This window comes from Heptranchias perlo, chromosome 2 (genome assembly GCF_035084215.1).
Source record: "Heptranchias perlo isolate sHepPer1 chromosome 2, sHepPer1.hap1, whole genome shotgun sequence".
Classification (NCBI taxonomy): domain Eukaryota; kingdom Metazoa; phylum Chordata; class Chondrichthyes; order Hexanchiformes; family Hexanchidae; genus Heptranchias; species Heptranchias perlo.
Genome location: NC_090326.1, coordinates 77,713,947 through 77,729,040, shown reverse-complemented (window position 1 = coordinate 77,729,040; position 15,094 = coordinate 77,713,947). Strand labels below are relative to the sequence as shown.

At 43.1% G+C, this 15,094-nt stretch overlaps 1 protein-coding gene across 2 annotated transcripts in view; it reads right to left on the bottom strand.

Moving 5' to 3' along the window:
* The window catches only part of pex1 (peroxisomal biogenesis factor 1), a 74,872-nt gene that overhangs the window by 11,033 nt on the left and 48,745 nt on the right, over window positions 1-15,094 (bottom strand). For both annotated transcript variants that reach the window (XM_068003233.1, XM_068003243.1), the window contains exons 17-20: window positions 7,563-7,627; window positions 6,421-6,563; window positions 5,251-5,354; window positions 2,820-2,996 (exon numbers count right to left, since the gene is read on the bottom strand). In XM_068003233.1, the coding sequence (XP_067859334.1) occupies window positions 2,820-2,996; window positions 5,251-5,354; window positions 6,421-6,563; window positions 7,563-7,627 (489 nt within the window). The remainder of the gene's footprint in view (window positions 1-2,819; window positions 2,997-5,250; window positions 5,355-6,420; window positions 6,564-7,562; window positions 7,628-15,094) is intronic.

The following is a 15,094-nucleotide window of genomic DNA, read 5'->3' as shown; positions in this document are numbered from 1 at the left end:
ATTGCCCTCGAAAAGGTGGTGGTAAGCCGCCTTCTTGAACCACTGCAGTCCGTGTGGTGAAAGTTCTCCCACAGTGCTGTTAGATAGGGAGTTCCAGGATTTTGACCCAGCGACGATGAAGGAAAGGCAATATATTTCCAAGTCGGGATGGTGTGAGACTTGGAGGGAAACGTGCAGGTGATGTTGTTCTCATGTGCCTGCTACCCTTGTTCTTCTAGGCGGTAGAAGTTGCGGATTTGGGAGGTGCTGTCGAAGAAGCCTTGGCGAGTTGCTGCACTGCATCCTGTGGATGGTACACACTGCAGCCACGGTGCGCCGGTGGAGAAGGGAGTGAGTGTTTAGGGTGGTGGATGGGGTGCCAATCAAGAGGGCCACTTTATCCTGGATGGTGTCGAGCTTCTTGAGTGTTGTTGGAGCTGCACTCATCCAGGCAAGTGGAGAGTATTCCATCACACTCCTGACCTGTGCCTTGAAGATGGTGGAAAAGCCACAGAATACCCAGCCTCTGACCTGCTCTTGTAGCCACAGTATTTACGTGGCTGGTCCAGTTAAGTTTCTGGTCAATGGTGACCCCCAGGATGTTGATGGTGGGGGATTCGGCGATGGCAATGCTGTTGAATGTCAAGGGGAGGTGGTTAGATTCTCTCTTGTTGGAGATGGTCATTGCCTGGCACTTGTCTCGTATGAATGTTACTTGCCACTTATTAGCCCAAGCCTGGATGTTGTCGGTTTTGCTGCATGCGGGCATGGACTGCTTCATTATCTGAGGGCTTGCGAATGGAACTGAACACTGTGCAATCATCAGCGAACATCCCCATTTCTGACCTTATGATGGAGAGAAGGTCATTAATGAAGCAGCTGAAGATGGTTGGGCCTAGGACAATGCCCTGAGGAACTCCTGCAGCATTGCCCTGGAGCTGAGATGATTGGCCTCCAACAACCACTACCATCTTCCTTTGTGCTAGGTATGACTCCAGCCACTGGAGAGTTTTCCTCCTGATTCCCACTGACTTCAATTTTACTAGGGCTCCTTGGTGCCACACTCTGTCAAATGCTGCCTTGATGTTAAGGGCAGTCACTCTCACCTCACCTCTGGAATTCAGCTCTTTTGTCCATGTTCGGACCAAGGCTATAAATGAGGTCTGGAGTCGAGTGGTCCTGGCGGAACCCAAACTGAGCATCGGTGAACAGGTTATTGGTAAGTACCGCTTGATAGCACGGTCAACGACACCTTCCAATGACAAATGGATGTACAAATGGTACAACAATTTTTATTTATATTGCACCTTTAACGTAGAAAAGATGTGCTTCGGAGGCATAAGGAAAAACAGATGCCAAGCCAAAGAACAAAGTTTAGGAAGGGTGATCAAATGCTGGTCAAAACCATGGGTTATAAAGAGGATCTTAAAGGAAAAGGGCGTGTTGGAGAGGCAGAGGGATCTAGGGACGAAATTCCACAGCATAAGATCTAGGCAGCTGAATGCACCAGCGTTGGGGCGAAGGGATGTGGTTGCACAAGGGTCCAGAGTCAAAGGAACACAGATTTCGGGGGGCGGGGAGGGGTGGTGGTGTAGGGTTAGAGGAGGTATCGGAGATAGCAGGGAGGGAAGGAGGCCGTGAAGTGATTTAAACATGAGGATGAGAGTTTTAAATTTGAGACACAGGGGAACCCAGGAGCCAACGTAGGTTAACGAAGATGGGGTGATCGACGAGCAGGACTTGGTGCAGGATAGGATACGGGTAGCAGAGTTTTGGAAGAGCTGAAGTTTATGGAGGGTGGATGATGGAAGACTGGTAAGGAGTGCATTGGAGTAAACCGGTCTGGAGAGGACAATGGTACGGACGAGGGTTCCTGAGGCAGACGTGCTGAAGTTTGGGAGAAGGCAGGCGAGGCTACGGAGGTGGAGGATATGGGGGTTAAAAACCGAGCTCAGGCTAGAACAGGATGCTAAGGTTGCTAACAGTTGAGCCTGAGATTGTGGCCATGGAGGGGGATATGAAATTGGTGGCAAGGGTACAGGTGGCTGGGGACTAAAGACAATGGCTTTACTCTCAATGTTCAGCTGGAGGAAATTATAGTTCATCCGAGACTGGATGTTAGACAAGCAGTCTGACAGCACAGAGGCAGTGGAGGTCCTATTGAATAAATAAGCCATGCCATAAATAGTGACATGCCAGTGGTGTCCAAAGTAAAATATAATGAAGATACAAGATATTATTTGCTCAGATTATATTACTGTTGAAATACAAGATGTAAATTTATTCAATTTACAAAAATGGGATTAACAGTCATGTAGATTAAAAAAGAGCATCTTAATGCAATGTACAGATTGACCAGTAGCTGTCTGAGTTCCAGGTAGGCAAAACAGTGTTTACATTGCTTGGTTCCTGCCTGGTGAAACTTTAACTCTCCTGTTTAGGTTGTGCAGAGCTGGCTCCTAACAATTAAAAATGTAAATGTGTAAAGAGTGGGAACAGGAGAATCTCTCCTCACTAAGCACTTAAATGGAGGTAAGGTACATTTAAAAAGTATTCAGGCAGTCCAAATGACCCCGAGTACTTTATAAATCAGATTTGATCTTGCACCAGATTTACAATCCACGCATTGTAAAATTGAAGTGTGGGACTACCACGTCGAGGCAGTCCCACGCCGCTTCCTTCCAGTCAGTTTGGACCTTGACTCCAGATTTAAACCATAAATTTAGTTTTGGTGTGCAGTAGAAACCAGTTCACACCAATGCTAAACAAGTCACAGAGACACAGGGAAAAAATGAGAATGTGGTATCCGAGTTAAATGTTCATGTACTTTATGTACCTACCCGGAGTACACTAGATGACAAAGTGCTGTGAACTGCATCCAGCTGGGCATTGCAGAGTAAAGCCTTTAGGTCAGCTCCAGTAAAGTATTCAGTCATAGTTGCTATTTGCTGGAAGTCAACATCATCTGCTAAGGGTAAAGACTGGCTCAAAGCTTTCAAAATCTCATGACGTGCTGCCTGAAGTGGGAGAGGAAGAATATGTGACATGAACTTTATTTTGTAATATGAGCAATTTCAAAAATTCAGCTACAAAATGTACTGTGCATTAGGCCACATTGCTGAAGCAGATACTATAAGCATTAAAAAGTACAGCAAGACTTTTGGAATCAAATGTCAAAAACTTGAATAATGTACATTTTGCAGTCTATTTTCAAATGGAAGCATCCTTTTTATATGACTAGGAGCAAGCCCAGCCCATGAACGGGGAGAATCACCATAGCAATACTCCAATGTTTTTGAAACTGATGTACACTACATAAATAAAATGTAGCCCAACATCGGTTTACTTTTAATAGTTGGAATACTGAGAATCAGTAAAGGTAGAATTGGAAAAGACAAGTGAAGGATAATGAAAACAAAAATGAACTAATTTTTCCTTTTTTGTTATAGCATTCTGCCATATACTAATTAAAGTTCATTATATCTATTAGATTTTTATGTATGGAGTGTGCATCATCCTCTGAGGGGGGGGGGGGGGGGGAGAGGAGCAGAAAGTAAACAGAGTCTCTTTGGAATCGAGGTAGCTCCAAGATGACATGGCTGGCAATGGAAGCTTGGAACCAAGTAAATTCTGTGGCAGACTTGGTAAACCAATACTTGAACCAAGCAGGTCCACAATGCTCCAAGGCACTGCTGATTGAACAGCCAGCTTAGCTTACATATGGAACCTAGAAATGTAGACCCATCAACAGGGGGGGGGGGGGGGGGGGGGGCTGGAATTCTTCTCATGCAGCTTCAAATAACCCTGCTAGTTAATGCCCCAATGGATAGAATGATCCTAGCTAGACAAGCGACAAGCAGCAAGCAGCAGCTCTGGTAGCTGAGCAGGTTTAAATGGTTAAACCAGCAGTACCCCTGTGCACACTAGGTGGGCCTTAAGCCTTGGCTCTGTTAAACTGTGCCTAAGCTCTCTGGACATAGGCACACTAAGTATATTTCTACAGGGAGAGTGTGTACACTCCATGTGCGGCAAACAGAACCTCTACAGATAGCTGCAGGATTCTCAGTAGCTTGCTTTGGAGACTCAAACAAGGTGATGGATTTTTGCATGCGTCCGACACCCAACTGATCAAAAAACTGTGTCCAACCATAAGAACATTCAAAGTACCTTGGCACAAATAATCTTATTCAGTGGCTCAAAACTATTTTTGTTTAAAAAAAGGCCAAAGAAATATTCACAGATCATTTAAATATGTCACTCTTTCATACAGCCAACAACAGAACTAGAGGGAAAGTCAAGTCTCTCTGAACTAAACTTACACTTCCTTTCAAAAAAATATACAACTTGCCAAAAAATTTTGAAGAAAACGGCTTCAAATTCCTGCTCAATCATTGTCAAGAGTTCATAATTTGGATACTTCCGACCTGTATTCATGTGCAGTCCCTCTGTCCCTCAGCCAGTGATGTGGTTTAAAAAAACAGAAGTCTTAGAAATTGGGGATTGGGGGAAAATTCAAATAAAGGACACTATTTGTATCTTGCTAAGTAACCTTGTTGCTGTAGATCAGGGCATAATGCTGAAATATTTTTTGTTGTTCATAGTACTTGAGAATTTAACAGGTTATTATTATTTTACACTGATAACTTCTGAGTGCATTATATAATTTTGTGTTTCTATAATGCCTTGTATAATGTTGCTTTTTTTTTAAAACAAAAAGGTATACAAGTTGGCATCTTTAAAAGATCATCTAACTGCTAAGTTGTATAAGAAATAAAGCATATATTAAAAAAAATCACATCTATATCCACAAGTATCTCTACACTAAATACTAGCAGGATCAAAAAGGTCCTTTAATAAATTAGAGTTAAAACCATTATTGCTTCATTCACAACAATAACTAAAAAGCATGGCTAACTTTCTAATACTAACAGAGCATTATATTAATCATTAATATTTTAAAAAATCTGGACTTAATATAACACTGTTTTGTTTGTAATATAGTCTACATACTGAATGTGTGTATATTCCGTGAGCCCTGTTAACATGGAAGCACTTGAGATCCATACTCAGCTGCAGCAAAAAATAAACATACCTAGCCATTTGAAACACTGGATAGTTTTAAACTTTCCAATCAAGTCTTATTCTACAAATAACCCATTTTTCACAAAGAGTTAAAGAATTATGCTTTAATTATTTAAACCTAAAATATTGGATCTGTATAAGCAAATTTCATTTACTGACTACTGCCCTAAAACGGTACAGTTTTAATACCTGATCTGGAGGAGGACAGTATACAGATTTATCTAGACGACCTGGCCTCAACAGAGCAGGATCAATCAAGTCTGGGCGACTTGTGGCAGCCAACACATAAACCCCTGTAGACAAGAGCAAAGTAAATTATTAGGTAATTTCTACTTTGGCCTCATCAAAGAAGAAAACTCATGGAGGTAAGCACTGTGAATGTTTAATACTTATTATAAAAATGGCACCCCCCCCCTGCAATTTAAAAAAAAAATCTCAATTTCAGAGTTTCTAAATAGTACACCACAATTTGCTCAATGAAACAGTGATGCACTCCAGCAATACCTGTCACTGACAATTCCAACACTGGAATTATTCCACTTACCAGTATCGGTATTTGTGCTTGATTTGAATTCAGATCAACAGACCAGTATGATTTATTTTTAGACTAATAGAGCAATATTCACTGAACAACATAGAGAAGTCCTCAAACTGCAAATAACGAAAGAACTTTCATTTATATAGCCCTTTCACAACCTCAGGACATCCCAAAGCATTTTTGAAGTGTAGTCAGCGTTGTAATGTAAAAAACGCATCCGCCAATTTGCACACAGGAAGGTCCCATAAATAGCAATGTGATAATGACTAGATAATCTGTTCTTAGTGATGTTGTTTGAGGGATCTATAGGACACCGGGGAGAACTCCCCTGCTCTTCTTCGAATAGTGCCATGGGATCTTTTACACCACCTGAGGGCAGACAGGGCCTTGGTTTAACATCTCATCAGAGAGACGACACCTCCACCAGTGCAGCACTCCTTCAGTACTGCACTGGAGTGTCAGCCTAGATTTTTGCAAGTCGCTGGAGTTGGTGCTTGAACCCATAATCTTCTGACTCTAAGGAGAGAGTGCTCCCACTGATCCACAGCTGACAGCTGTCCTATCCCTTCATAATTTTGTAAGGAATCTTACAACACCAGGTTATAGTGCAACAGTTTTATTTGAAAATCACAAGCTTTCGGAGGCTTTCTCCTGACGAAGGAGAAAGCCTCCGAAAGCTTGTGATTTTCAAATAAAACTGTTGCACTATAACCTGGTGTTGTAAGATTCCTTACATTTGTCCACCCCAATCCATCACCGGCATCTCCACATCATTCATAATTTTGAGCATCTCTATCACCTCACCCCATAATTTGCAATACCTTGTAAACCTTCTACCCCATCCAGTTGTGTGAGCAGTTGATTAACAACTCTGTCAGTTACCCCGGTGCTGTCATGACCACGCCGAGGTGCAATAGAATCAAACTCATCAAAGAAAAGAATGCAAGGTTTGGCTGCCTGTGCCCTAGAAATCAAAATATATAATACAGAAGAAATTGTGTTATTCTTTAGAATTCAAATTTTCTAAAATCACCTAAAATAACTGACATATTTACTCTACTTGTGGGAATTTAATACTCATAAAAGTGAGGTACGGGCAGTGCTGGTAAACAGAATTTTTAAAAAGCCTTTTGCATCAATTATGAACATCAAGCACTGCTAGATAAGGTACATGCTTAGTAAAGCTCCTTCTGTGCATTATGCCAAAATTGTGCCTTGAAAAACACCTCCTATTGCTAGTGTAGCTTGGAATGGAAATTTGGGTGGGCCCCAACTAATGGTGGACAGACAATGACCAAAGGCCTGACTGGGGAGGGGGTGGGTCACCCCTATTTTCCAGTTACATGGCATTTCCAAATTTGGTCACATAAAAAGCCACTGAGCTGCCAGGTCAAAGGGTGCCGCCATCTGCACTAGATGGGATTGGAGAGCTGGTTTAGGCAGAGCTGAGATCAGTTCATTGCCACCATTCAGTGTTTGGGTCCAAGGGAAATGGGCTGCAGGGAACTGAGACTAGGCACTTCAACTTCCTCTAGCCTCAGGCCCTTCAGTCCCCCTGCTCCTGAGTTCTTACTGCCCAGCCCCACTCCCCCCAGCCCTCCCGGTTCCACAGGCACCAGTTCTGTTTCCCCATGCTGAGTTGGTACGACAGTGAAATCCATCTATTGGCCTGCAACCACTCCAGGCAAAGATTTTGCTCTCTGCACACACAGGGACTTCTCCAGATTAAAAGAAACTCCCCAAGTCAGAAGCTAACCGCGAAGCAGAGGCTTAAAGCAATTCCAGGAATCAAGGATTATACAGCCAATTCTCTCTTACTTTCTCTGCTCTTGCAGCCATTGTGGCAGAGAAGTATTAAATTAAATTTGTGGGTTATAATTTTATGATGGCAAATATTGACTTGTCATTTTTCTGGACATCACCAAACAGCTGTAATCAACATATAAGGTCAGATATAACACACCTGCTGAAAACATCTCGAATGGCCTGTTCACTTGCACCAATATATTTGCTCAGCAGTTCAGGACCCTGCGGGGAAAAAAGTTTGAAATCATTGAAATTATTTTAATTCAATTAATTATTTTTTATTGTTTAGATTCCCAACACCACACAATTCATCAGCTGAGAGCAAGGAAGGTTCTCTTTCCCTAACTCTCTAATTCTGCTTAGAAGCTTCTGCTCAGAGTTTTAAAAGAGAGTGACCTTAAGTGACATTTTCCCTGTCTGTGTGCGGAGAAGCACTTAGCCTCATTTGGTATTTTCACCCGATGATATGCCAGAGAACAGGAATTAAACAGAACAATATTAAGAATTTTTAAAACTTAGGGCAGCATTGCATAGGAACAGGAGTAGGCCGTTTAGCCCCTCGAGCCTATCCCGCCATTCAATGAGATCATGGCTGATCTGTGACCTAACTCCATATACTTGCCTTAACCAAAGGTATTAAGGGATATGCGGCTAACAAAAATCTATCAATCTCAGATTTAAAATTAACAACTGAGCTAGCATCAACTGCCATTTGCAGAAGAGCATTCCAAACTTCTATCATCCTTTGCATGTGGAAGTGTTTCCTAATTTCACTCCTGAAAGTCCTGGCTCTAATTTTTAGGCTATGTCCCCTAGTCCTAGACACCCCACCCCAACCAATGAAAATAGTTTCTATCTACCCTATCAGTTCCCCTTAATATCTTGAAAACTTTGAGCAAATCACCCCTTAATCTTCTAAATTCCAGGGAATACAACCCCAGTTTGTGTAAACTCATTGTAATTTAACCCTTGAAGTCCAGGTATCATTCAAGTAAATCTACACTGCACTCCCTCCAAGGCCAATATATCCTTCCTAAGGTGCGGTGCCCAGAACTGAACACAGTACTCCAGGTGTGGTCTAACCAGGGCTTTGTATAGCTGTAGCATAACTTCTACCCCCTTTATTCTAGTCCTCTAGATATAAAGGCCAGCATACCATTAGCCTTTTTGATTATTTTCTGTACCTGTCCATGACATTTTAATGATCTATGTACATGTACATGGACCACCAAGTCTCTTTGGACATTCACTGTTGTGAGCTTTTCACCATTTAGAAAGTACTCTGATCTATCCTTTTTAGGTCCAAAGTGGATGACCTCACACTTGCCTACATTGAAATCCATTTGCCAGTTTTGCCCATTCACTTAATCTATTAATATCTCTCTAATTTTATGCTTCCATCTACACTGTTTACAATGCTGCCTATCTTTGGGTCATTGGCAAACTTGGATGTAATTCTATGTGGCTCTCCATCCCATCGTCTAAGTAGTTAGTAAATACTGTGAATAGTTGAGGCCCCAACACAAATCCATGTGGGACACCACTAGTCACATCCTGCCAATTAGAGTACCTGCCCATTATCCCTACTCTCTCGTCTCCAGCCGCTCAGCCAATTTCCTAACCAGGTCAATAATTTGCCCTCAATTCCATGAGCTTCAACTTTAGGCATTATGAGGGGCTTTATCAAATGTCTTCTGGACGTCCATAAAAACATCAATAGACATTCCCCTGTTCACTACTTAATCACCTCTTCAAAAAAATTCAATCAGGTTTGACAGGCATGGCCTACCCTTTACAAATCCATGCTGGCTCTCACTGATCAGCTGAAAATTTTCAAGGTGTCCAGTCACTCTATCCTTAATTATGGACTCAAGTAATTTCTCGATAACAGATAATAGGCTAACTGTTTAACAGCATGCTTGATATCTAATATATTATAGCATGAAGTGGCAGGACATTTAGGGAACAGTGATCATAGTATCATAAGGTTCAGATTAGTTACGGAAAAGGACAAGCAGCAATCTAGAGTGAAAATACTTTATTGGAGCAGGGCCAATTTCAGTGGCATGAGAATGGATCTGGCCCGGGTAAATTGGAATCAAAGATTGGCAGGCAAAACTGTAGTCGAACAACGGGTGGCCTTTAAAAGAGGAGATGGTTCGGGTACAGTTTAAGTACATTCCCACGAGGGGGAAAGGTAGGGCAACCAAAGCCAGAGCTCCCTGGATGACGAAAGAGATAAAAAGAGTAAGGTGAAGCAAAAAAAGGGAGCGTATGACAGATGTCCAGTTGATAATACAAGTGAGAACCAGGCTGAATATAGAAACTACAGAGGAGAAGTGAAAAAGGAAATAAGACTGGCAGAATGAGAGTATGAGAATAAACTGGCAGCTAACATAAAAGGGAATCCAAAAGTCTTCTATAGGCACATCAATAGTAAATGGGTAATAAGAGGAGAGGTGAGGCTGATTAGGGACCAAAGAGGAGATCTACGCATGGAGACAGAGGGCATAGTTGAGGTACTAAATGAGTACTTTGCATCTGTCTTTACACCAAGGAAGACAATGCCGCCAAAGTCACAGTAAAAGAGGTAGTTCAGATACTGAATCATAGAATCATAGAAGTTACAACATGGAAACAGGCCCTTCGGCCCAACATGTCCATGTCGACCAGTTTATACCACTAAGCTAGTCCCAATTGCCTGCATTTGGCCCATATCCCTCTATACCCATCTTACCCATGTAACTGTCCAAATACTTTTTAAAAGACAAAATTGTACCCGCCTCTACTACTGCCTCTGGCAGCTCGTTCCAGACACTCACCACCCTTTGAGTGAAAAAATTGCCCCTCTGGACCCTTTTGTATCTCTCCCCTCTCACCTTAAATCTATGTCCCCTCGTTATAGACTCGCCTACCTTAGGGAAAAGATTTTGACTATCTACCTTATCTATGCCCCTCATTATTTTATAGACTTCTATAAGATCACCCCTTAACCTCCTACTCTCCAGGGAAAAAAGTCCCAGTCTATCTAACCTCTCCCTATAAGTCAAACCATCAAGTCCCAGTAGCATCCTAGTAAATCTTTTCTGCACGCTTTCTAGTTTAATAATATCCTTTCTATAATAGGGTGACCAGAACTGTACACAGTATTCCAAGTGTGGCCTTACTAATGTCTTGTACAACTTCAACAAGACATCCCAACTCCTGTATTCAATGTTCTGACCAATGAAACCAAGCATGCCGAATGCCTTCTTCACCACCCTATCCACCTGTGACTCCACTTTCAAGGAGCTATGAACCTGTACTCCTAGATCTCTTTGTTCTATAACTCTCCCCAATGCCCTACCATTAACGGAGTAGGTCCTGGCCCGATTCGATCTACCAAAATGCATCACCTCACATTTATCTAAATTAAACTCCATCTGCCATTTATCGGCCCACTGACCCTGTTGCAATCCTAGATAACCTTCTTCACTGTCCACAATGCCACCAATCTTGGTGTCATCTGCAAACTTACTAACCATGCCTCCTAAATTCTCATCCAAATCATTAATATAAATAACAAATAACAGCGGACCCAGCACCGATCCCTGAGGCACACCGCTGGACACAGGCCTCCAGTTTGAAAAACAACCCTCTACAAATACCCTCTGTCTTCTGTCGTCAAGCCAATTTTGTATCCAATTGGCTCCCTCACCTTGGATCCCATGAGATTTAACCTTATGTAACAACCTACCATGCGGTACCTTGTCAAAGGCTTTGCTGAAGTCCATGTAGACCACGTCTACTGCACAGCCCTCATCTATCTTCTTGGTTACCCCTTCAAAAAACTCAATCAAATTCGTGAGACATGATTTTCCTCTCACAAAACCATGCTGACTGTTCCTAATCAGTCCCTGCCTCTCCAAATGCCTGTAGATCCTGTCCCTCAGAATACCCTCTAACAACTTACCCACTACAGATGTCAGGCTCACCGGTCTGTAGTTCCCAGGCTTTTCCCTGCCGCCCTTCTTAAACAAAGGCACAACATTTGCTACCCTCCAATCTTCAGGCACCTCACCTGTAGCTGTCGATGATTCAAATATCTCTGCTAGGGGACCCGCAATTTCCTCCCTAACCTCCCATAACGTCCTGGGATACATTTCATCAGGTCCCAGAGATTTATCTACCTTGATGCGCGTAAGACTTCCAGCACCTCCCTCTCTGTAATATGTACACTCCTCAAGACATCACTATTTATTTCCCCAAGTTCCCTAACATCCATGCCTTTCTCAACCGTAAATACCGATGTGAAATATTCATTCAGGATCTCACCCATCTCTTGTGGTTCCGCACATAGATGACCTTGTTGATCCTTAAGAGGCCCTACTCTCTCCCTGGTTACTCTTTTGCCCTTTATGTATTTGTAGAAGCTCTTTGGATTCTCCTTTGCCTTATCTGCCAAAGCAATCTCATGTCCCCTTTTTGCCCTCCTGATTTCTCTCTTAACTCTACTCCGGCAATCTCTATACTCTTCATGTGATCCACTTGATCCCAGCTGCCTATGCATGTCATATGCCTCCTTCTGCTTTCTTTCCCACATCGGTAGGTGTCTTACTCGACTTAAACAGAATAATTGCTCTGCATTCGGTCCTACAGCCCACTCCCAGCAGTCTCCTGTCTTTTGTTTTAACCTTCCAGCAGTATTTGGCTGCCTGATTGATCATCTTGGTTTCCGTGTTCTGTCTTAATAGCCTCTCCCCACATCAAAAAGCCTGTCCCTCTTCTACTCTCCCTCGCACAGGTGGATAGGGGTTAAAATGGTTTTCCAACACAAGCTAACAAGTCGCTTATTGGTTAGTTTTGAGAGAAACAACTTCTGTTTAGCATATTAACCACCTTCCATGTAGGTGGCTTTTTTAAAACTTATGGGAATACAAATTTGCTTTTAAAAACCCAGCATAAAAAGTAATTTTTTTTCTAAATCCTACTGGATGGGCTAAAAATTGGTAAAGAGGAGTTGCTGGAAAGGTTGGCTGTACTTTAAGTAGATAAGTCACCCGGTTCGGATGGGATGCATCCTAGGTTGCTGAGGGAAGTAAGGGTGGAAATTGCAGAGGTGCTGGCCTTAATCTTCCAATCATCCTTAGAAAAAAGTGGGTGGTGTCAGAGGACTGGAGAATTGCAAATGTTACACCCTTGTTCAAAAAAAGTGTGTGAGGATAAACCCGACAACTACAGGCCAGTCTGTTTAACCTCGGTGGTGGGGAAACTTTTAGAAACGATAATCCGGGACAAAATTAACAGTCACTTTGACAAGTGTGGATTAATAAAGGAAAGCCAGCACAGATTTGTTAAAGGCAAATCGTGTTTAACCAACATGATTGAGTTTTTTGATGAGGTAACAGAGAGGGTAGATGAGGGCAATGCGGTTGATGTTGTATATATCGATTTTCAAAGGGCGTTTGACAAAGTGCCACATAATAAGCTTGTCAGCAAAATTGAAGCCCGTGGAATAAAAGGGACAGTGGCAGCATGGATACAAATTGGCTAAGTGACAGGAAAGAGAGTAGAGGTGAACAGTTGTTTTTCCGACTGGAGAGAGGTATACAGTAGTAGTCCCCAGGGGTCGGTATTAGGACCACTGCTTTTTTTGATATATATTAATGACTTGGACTTGGGTGTATAAGGCATGATTTCAAAATGTGCAGATGACACAAAACTTGGAAGTGTAGTAAACAGTGAGGAGGATAGTAATAGATTTCGACAGGATACACAGGCTGGTAGAATAGGCGGACACATGGCAGATGAAATTTAACGCAGAGAAGTGCAAAGTGATACATTTTAGCAGGAAGAATGAGGAGGGGCAATATAAACCAAATGGTACAATTCTAAAGGGGTACAGGAACGGAACAACCAGGGGGTATATGTGCACAAATCTTTGAAGGTGGCAGGACAGGTTGAGAAAGCGGTTAAAAAAGCATATGGGATCCTGGGCTTTATAAATAGAGCCAGAGAGTAAAAAAAAAGGTGTTATGTTGAAGCTTCATAAAACACTGGTTCGGCCACAACTGGAGTATTGTGTCCAATTCTGGGCACCCACTTTAGGAAGGAAGTGAAGGCCTTAGAGGGCGCAGAAAAGATTTACTAGAATGATTCCAGGGATGAGGGACTTCAGTTACATGGATAGACTGGAGAAGCTGGGATTGTTCTCCTTGGAGCAGAGAAGGTTGAAAGGAGATTTGATAGAAGTGTTCAAAATCATGAAGGGTTTAGAATAAAATAAATAAAGAGACCCGGGAAGGGTCAAGAATCAGAGGACACAGATTTAAGGTGATTTGCAAAAGAACCAAAGGCAACATGAGGAAAAACTTTACGTAGCGAGTAGTTATGATCTGCAATGCGCTGCCTGAAAAGATGGTGGAAGCAGATTAAATCATGTCTTTCAAAAAGAAATTGGATAAATACTTGAAGGGAAAAAATTTGCAGGGCTACGGGAAAAGAGCGAGAGAGTGGGACTAACTGGATTGCTCTTACAAAGTGCCAGCACGGGCTCGGTGGGCTGAATGGCCTCCTTCTGTGCTGTAACCATTCTAAGATTCTCTGACATGGGATCACGCTGGGGTACTAAATACCAAATACATCACCAGAGAGAGAAGGCAAATAGTTCTCCACATGCATAAAGGGATTAACAGAGCAGGGGAAAAAATAATCTGGCTGTTCTTCATACATCCAGCTAAATACCAGCCTTGGCTCAGGGGTAGCACTTTCGCCTGAGTCAGAGGGTTGTGGGTTCAAGTCCCATTCCAAAGACTTGAGCACATAATCCAGGCTGACACTTCAAAGCAGTACTGAGGGAGTGCTGCACTATTGGAGGTGCCAATCTTTTGGATCAGACAGTAAACCGAGGCCATATCTGCCCTCTCAGGTGGACGTAAAAGATTCCATGGCACTATTCGATGAACAGCAGCGGAGTTCCCCCCGGTGTCCTGGCCAACATTTATCCCTCAACCAAGATCACTAAAACAGATTGGAGGAAAAATTCGATAAGGGCCTTTTTCAGGCGGGGGAAGCGTGACATGCTAGTACCCCTTGCCCGATGGCCCCTACGCAGGCAGCACGTGAACTTCGTGCTGCCTGCTAATTACCATGCTAACTCCGTGCAGCCAGCGCTACCCGCGCTGCTGAGAGGCTGCACGGAAAATAAGGAAGTTGGAAATGGGGCACACACAGCGCACGTCATCAGCAGCCTGCATTTCTTAAAGGTGCAGGTGCACATTCCAAATGGCAGGTACACTGCTTACTAGAAGGGAAAGACGGCCACGAGGATAGCAGGACTGGCATGAGAGAGGGCTCGATGCTTCTCCAATGATGCACTGGAGGCCCTGGTGGAAGGGGTGGACGAAAAGAGGGCCAACATGTACCTGCAGGGTGGCAGGAGACCCTCCAGACTGCAGCTCCACTGGCATTGGCAGGCTGTGGCACAAGAAGTCAACACCAAGAGTATTGCACCATGCCCGTGGGTGCAGTGCCGAAAGAAGTTCAATGATTTGAGGTGAGTGAATGCAAGTGTCAAGTGGCACATCCAACAAACTGCACCACTGCTCCATGCATCACACTGCCCATCACCCACCCACCAACAAACACTGCCCATCCATACGCAATGCTGCAATCGGCATGCCGCATTTCATCTGCACACAACCACCACTC